At 40.5% G+C, this 6,057-nt stretch overlaps 1 protein-coding gene across 1 annotated transcript in view; it reads right to left on the reverse strand.

Annotated features, from left to right (window-relative positions):
- MAK (male germ cell-associated kinase) overlaps positions 1 to 6,057 on the reverse strand; it is a 93,797-nt gene that overhangs the window by 10,213 nt on the left and 77,527 nt on the right. The window contains exons 13-14 of the mRNA XM_011962912.1: positions 2,562 to 2,693; positions 287 to 361 (exon numbers count right to left, since the gene is read on the reverse strand). Of these exons, the coding sequence (XP_011818302.1) occupies positions 287 to 361; positions 2,562 to 2,693 (207 nt within the window). The remainder of the gene's footprint in view (positions 1 to 286; positions 362 to 2,561; positions 2,694 to 6,057) is intronic.

The following is a 6,057-nucleotide window of genomic DNA, read 5'->3' on the forward strand; positions in this document are numbered from 1 at the left end:
AGAATGGTGTAAACCCGGGAGGTGGAGCTTGCAGTGAGCTGAGATCCGGCCACTGCACTCCAGCCTGGGTGACAGAGTGAGACTCCGTCTCAAAAAAAAAAATCTCAATTACTGAAGGAAGATATTCTTGAGGAGACAGAATGCTTTTCTTTGTCCTAGTCCTGATTTGACTTCTAAAAGCAGATCATCTTGGTCTTTTACGTCAGGATTAGGGGCACATGTTGAGAAGAGAATTAGACAAGAGATTCAAAGAACAAATTGCATTCATCTGACACCCAGAAATTACCTTGTAGGTCCTCTAATTTTTCAGGAAAAGTTTCATTGCATGATAGTTTTTCAATTGGTTTAATTATGCTTTCTTCTAAAGAGAAGACAGATGGAAAGAAAGAATAATAGTAAGGAGAAAGTTTTAGGAAAAGCAGAGAAAAAATGGATTAGATGATTAATGAAAAGACCCAGAAAGAGCCCTTAAAAATGCAAAAATGTCCCCATGTGTCATCACAGCATTTATTTGATGCCAACTGTATATTCCCCTGAGACTCAAAGTTGTTCTACTGTCATTTAATTGAATTTGTGTAATTGGTTGGTTCAGTGAATATTATTTTTAATTATCTGAAGAAAAAATAAGTAAATTACAGTGCTGCAATGTATGACACCTCAGCAACATTAAATGGATAAGCTGAGTTTTTAAAGTATCTGGAAAACTTATAAAAAGTTCAAATGTATTGAGTATTGATGTCACATCAGAATATCTCACTAAACTACTCACTTATTATAATGGTAATTGTCAAAGTTTTTTGATCCAATATCACCTACATTAAAAACAAGCTGTACCTCTTCACACACTTTTAAGTTGATATTTAAAATTTTTAATCATAAGTTTAACAGTTGCAAAGGATGTTATTTCTGACATATTGTAACTATAGGCATTTTAAAAATAAAACTATTAGTGATTTTTTTTTTGAGACAGAGTCTCGCTCTATCGCCCAGGCTGGAGTGCAGTGGCGTGATCTCAGCTCATTGCAACCTCCACTTCCCGGGTTCAAGAGATTCTCCCGCCTCAGCCTCCTGAGTAGCCGGGTTTATAGGCGCATGCCACCATGCCCGGCTAATTTTTTTTTTTTTTTTGTATTTTTAGTAGAGACGGGGTTTCACCATGTTGGTCAGATGGTCTCGAACTCCTGACCTCGTGATTCGCCCACCTCGGCCTCCCAAAGTGCTGGGATTACAGGAGTGGGCCACTGCGCCTGGCCAAAACTATTAGTGATTTTACGCCCTCCAATATTGACATAAAAATACATGAACAAGTTCCTTTTTGACACTTGGACATTTCACATTAATTCTTTTTTCCCTTCAAATTATATTTTTATTTATACCTCAGTTTCCAAATTTTATCCAAATGTAATCTTAGGCTTAAAAGTCTTAAAATTGGCCACTCTAAAATATGTATAAATTACATTTAAAAAAAATTTCTTGTAACCATAAGGATATTAACATACTATACGAAGTTAGTTATAATTACAATGATTCATTGTATATAATTAATCAAAAAAGTTGAATATTATGTATTTTGATTACTAAACACGAAAATTCAGTTTTTTGCAAACGCATCTCTTAATGAGAAAGGTGAGGCTATTTTCAACTAGTTCATGTATCAACAAATGAGTATTTATTGCTGGAATCACAGCATCAGGGCCATTTTCTCTCTTCTTTCTTATTCATTTCTGGAGACAGAAGCACTAAGAAATCTCGCTAATACAAATAGATAGTTGGGAACAAAAGGGGTGTTGTGATAGCTTTGCCCCTCTATTCTTCAAACACTCTTCAAAGTTACAGACCAAAATTCATATATTGATCTCATAAAAAAAAATTAAAAACACATTTTAAATTACCTGTCAGCTAAGAACTCGAGCAGGGAGAACTGTTAAGACTCCGTGACTTTAAAAAGGATCTGTTCCTCAGTCATCAAATCAAAGTTACTGACTCTCTCAACAGTGACATCAACATACTAGAATTTCCATTTCATTGACACCCCCGATATTTTTACATTTTGAGGAAAAAGAAAACGCACCATGGTAGCCAGTGAGAAGTCTTCTTTTCAGAATAGAGACTCCCTGCTAGGGCAGATCCATTTCAGGAAAGACTCAGATGGAGGTTGAGAATATCCTTAAAACTAGCTGTACTCAAGAATTAATGGGAAAACCTTTTTTTTTTATTATTGTACTTTTTAATATAGAGGCACAGTTCCACCATGTTGGCCAGGTTGATCTCAATCTCCTAGGCTCAAAGGACCTGCCCACCTCCGCCTCCCAAAGTGCTGGGATTACAGGTGTGAACCACCACGCTCATCCAGCTGAAAACAGTTTTACTGAAGAGGCAGTGTTACAACTCCATGACTGCTCCAGCAGAGCAGGGCTCCCCCTAGGCAGAGTGTAGCGGAAAACCTTTGTGTGTCTCCCCAGTGCACATGTATCTTGGTTGGAAGAGCACTGCAGTATATTTAAAAGTAGACATCTATAAAGGAAAACCACGTACATGTACATTTTGTATTCGTGCGTTACCTGCACTGCTCCTTTTGAAAGCGAGTTCTGCCCCGACGGGCCCCAGTGACTTGGGGAATAACTGGTTGCTCCAAGTGTGGGGGTTTATTTCCTTTCCACTGGCCATCAAGGACACATTCTTGGGATTCACACCTGAGAAGAACAAAGCAGCCGCTTCGAAGGTTAGAGCGGATCATAAACTTAAAGGAAACGTGTAATACATTCAAACAAAGACTAGAGATACCTTGGACAGGAGAATGGAAATAAATGTAGGTGAAACTGTAGCAGATACTTGCTTTCTGATGAAGCCCTTAGCACAACCCCCTGGGATGCTGACTGTACTTTATAGGCAGAAGATATTTTCTATAATATAATAACATTTGATGTTCTTGCTAAGGGTCTTGTAAAAAATGAGGTGTCACAAAAATTTTTCTTCAACAACATGACATTTTTTTTTGTTTTTTTGAGACACGGTCTCTGTTGCCCAGGCTGGAGTGCCGTGGTGTGATCTTGGCTCACTGCAGCCTCCACCTCCCGGGTTCAAGTGATTCTTGTGTCTCAGCCTCCCGAGTAGCTGGGATTACAAGCGCCCAACAGCACGCTTGGCTAATTTTTGTATTTTTAGTAGAGAGGGGATTTCACCATGTTGGCCAGGCTGGTCTCAAACTCCTGGCCTCAAGTGATCCATTCACCTTGGCCTCCCAAAGTGCTGAGATTACAGGTGTGAGCCACCACACCCGACCCGACATGACATTTTCATGTCACTTGTTTTGAGCGTATATTCTTGGCCCGACCCTTGGTGTAGCAGGGAAAACAGACACGTGACTAAGAACTCAGGAAAACCTTTGAAGTTCGGAGATATGAAGCTCCGCCTGTAGCACTTATTTGTATGTGAGACACGGTAAAATGGCAAGTTTATGCCCTGTGCACCAGAAAGAAGGCACTGCAAATGTACTTGGAAAAAGGACAGTTTTAATTACTTATGATTTTCTGAAATCTGTGAAATGTCCATTCAGCCTTGGGCTGTGATACTAGTGGTCAAAGGGAGTTGTTTCAACCTGTTCTTAAGAGACTTGAAAACTTCTTGAGCTTGTTTTCTTTTCACTGATTATTAAATTAGAGTGAACTTGCCCATTCTATGCCTTTAGGTCATTCACGGAGAGTTTTCTTTATCTAGTGCCGAAATAATCACTGGGGACTCCATTGATTTAGGAAGTCAAAACTGTCTCCAAGCAGTTGCGCTTTTGCTTTTTGCAAGCTGAATTCCTTAGAAAGGTTTCATATTTATGAGATATGTAATAATGTCCTTATTTTGAAACCAGAAATACTGAGCCTCAAAAGTTACCCATTATCAGTTCTCTAAGGAAACACTTCATCAGGCAAGTAACTTCCCTTTCTTTAAAGGATTTAACTTCCCTAATAAAACTACGAATCAAACTATAATAGGCAACTACTGTCTGGGTGCAGTGGCTCATGCCTGTAATCCCAGCACTTTAGGAGGCTGAGGCAGGTGGCTCACGAGGTCAGGAGTTCGAGACCAGCTTGGCCAACATAGTGAAACCCTGTCTCTACTGAAAATACAACAATTAGCTGGGCATGAGGCAGGAGAATTGCTTGAACCCGGGAGGCAGAGGTTGTGGTGAGCCGAGATCGTGCTACTGCACGCTAGCCTGGGCAACGGAGCGAGACTCCATCTCAAAAAAAAAAAAAAAGACAAAAAAAGGCAACTACCTGACCATAAAAATGCACTTGGTGGCAATTACTCATATTAAAAACGTCTTTAGGCTAGGCATGGTGGCCCACGCCTGTAATCCCAGCACTTTGGGAGGCCGAGGGGGGTGGATCACCTGAGGTCAGGAGTTTGAGACCAGTCTGGTCAGCATGGTAAGACCCCGCCTCTACTTAAAAGAATACAAAAAAATTAGCTGGGTGTCGTGGTGCCTGCCTGTAATCCCAGCTACTCGGGAGGACCCAAAAAGGAAGTGCAAGGTAAGGGGTAAAACATTAAAAATCGGTGTGAACACAGTTCTCATAACTATAGTTCAACAAAGAATGACTTCTGAATATTTAAATGATGTTGTTAATCCAGTTGGCCTTGGCAATATTCCTAAATAGGCTTTTTTTTTTTAAAAGTAAGTATTTTAAAGTAAAAGGAAGGTAAGTAAATTATTGAAGATAATTAGTTTAATTCAAGGTCTGTTTTTTTTTTTTTAGACAGACTTTTGCTCTTGTTGCCCAGGTTGGAGTGCAATGGCGCGATCTCAGCTCACGAAAACCCCCACCTCCCAGGTTCAAGTGATTCTCTTGCCTCAGCCTCCCGAGTAGCTGGGATTACAGGCATGTGCCATCACGCCTGGCTAACTTTGTATTTTCAATAGAGACAGGGTTTCTCCATGTTGGTCAGGCTAGTCTCCAACTCCCGACCTCAGGTGATCTGCCCGCCTCAGCCTCCCAAAGTGCTGGGATTACAGGTGTGAGACACCGTGCCTGGCCTCAAGGTCTATTTAAGATAAATATTCCAATTTTGTTGGAAATAGATCTATCCTGTCCTAGAATTTTGTTATTTATTTGTTTATAAATTTCCACTGGGTACCTCCTATACACCAAACGCCCTTAGGAAGAAGCATAAATTAATATAATTTGATATTATAATGATAGATATCGTTATATGATGATAATCCCTTGCCTCAAAGGACATAAAAAAGTCAGTTAGCAAATATTTACTGAGCACCTACCAGTGCCAGGCAGTGTGTGGCACTGGAGAAAAAGTGGTAAACAAAATAGACCAGTTTCTACTCTTTGGCTCTTAGACTCTAATGAGAAGGGAGACAGTTTTAGTTATAACTAAGTAAATACATAATGAGCAGTGTGCATAATATTTAGAAGAATCTGGGGTGGAGGGGGCAAATAACAGAAGCAACTCAGCCAGTCTTTCTTTAAATAAGCAACTTTAAGCTGCAATATGAATCATAGTTAACCCCCATTTATGCCTGAGGTCGCAATTTTTTGAAATTTTGCAATCAGGCCTTGGCAATGACCTTGAGCAGTAGGATGTAACTCCCACATGCTTAGCGTTCCAATAACGGAACACTAGGCATAAATGTGTTTTAAGGGGTGGGGAGGTGTGATTCTTGAAGAGGCAACAGTTTGGACAGATGACCTGAGATGGGAAAGAACTCAGAGATGGCCAGTAAGGGTGCAGCAAGAACACGGGGTGGTATAAAATGAGGCTGGAGAGGGAAGGAGGGGCAGGTCACATAGGATTTTGTGTGCCGTGGTAAGAAAGTGAAAATGCTGTAGCAGAGGCTAATATAGAAATGACACAGGACGTTGAATAAACAGGGTGGGAGAAAAGATGGTAAATAATGAATGGGAAGAGAGAAGGATCCACAGATCAGTTTCAAAAGTGCTGTGGAGGCCAAGCGCGGTGGCTCACACCCGTAATCCCAGCACTTTGAGAGGCTGAGGTGGCTGGATCACTTGAGGTCAGGAGTTCACAATCATCCTGGCCAACATG

Source organism: Colobus angolensis, unplaced genomic scaffold (assembly GCF_000951035.1).
Source record: "Colobus angolensis palliatus isolate OR3802 unplaced genomic scaffold, Cang.pa_1.0 Scaffold6, whole genome shotgun sequence".
Taxonomy (NCBI): Eukaryota; Metazoa; Chordata; class Mammalia; order Primates; family Cercopithecidae; genus Colobus; species Colobus angolensis.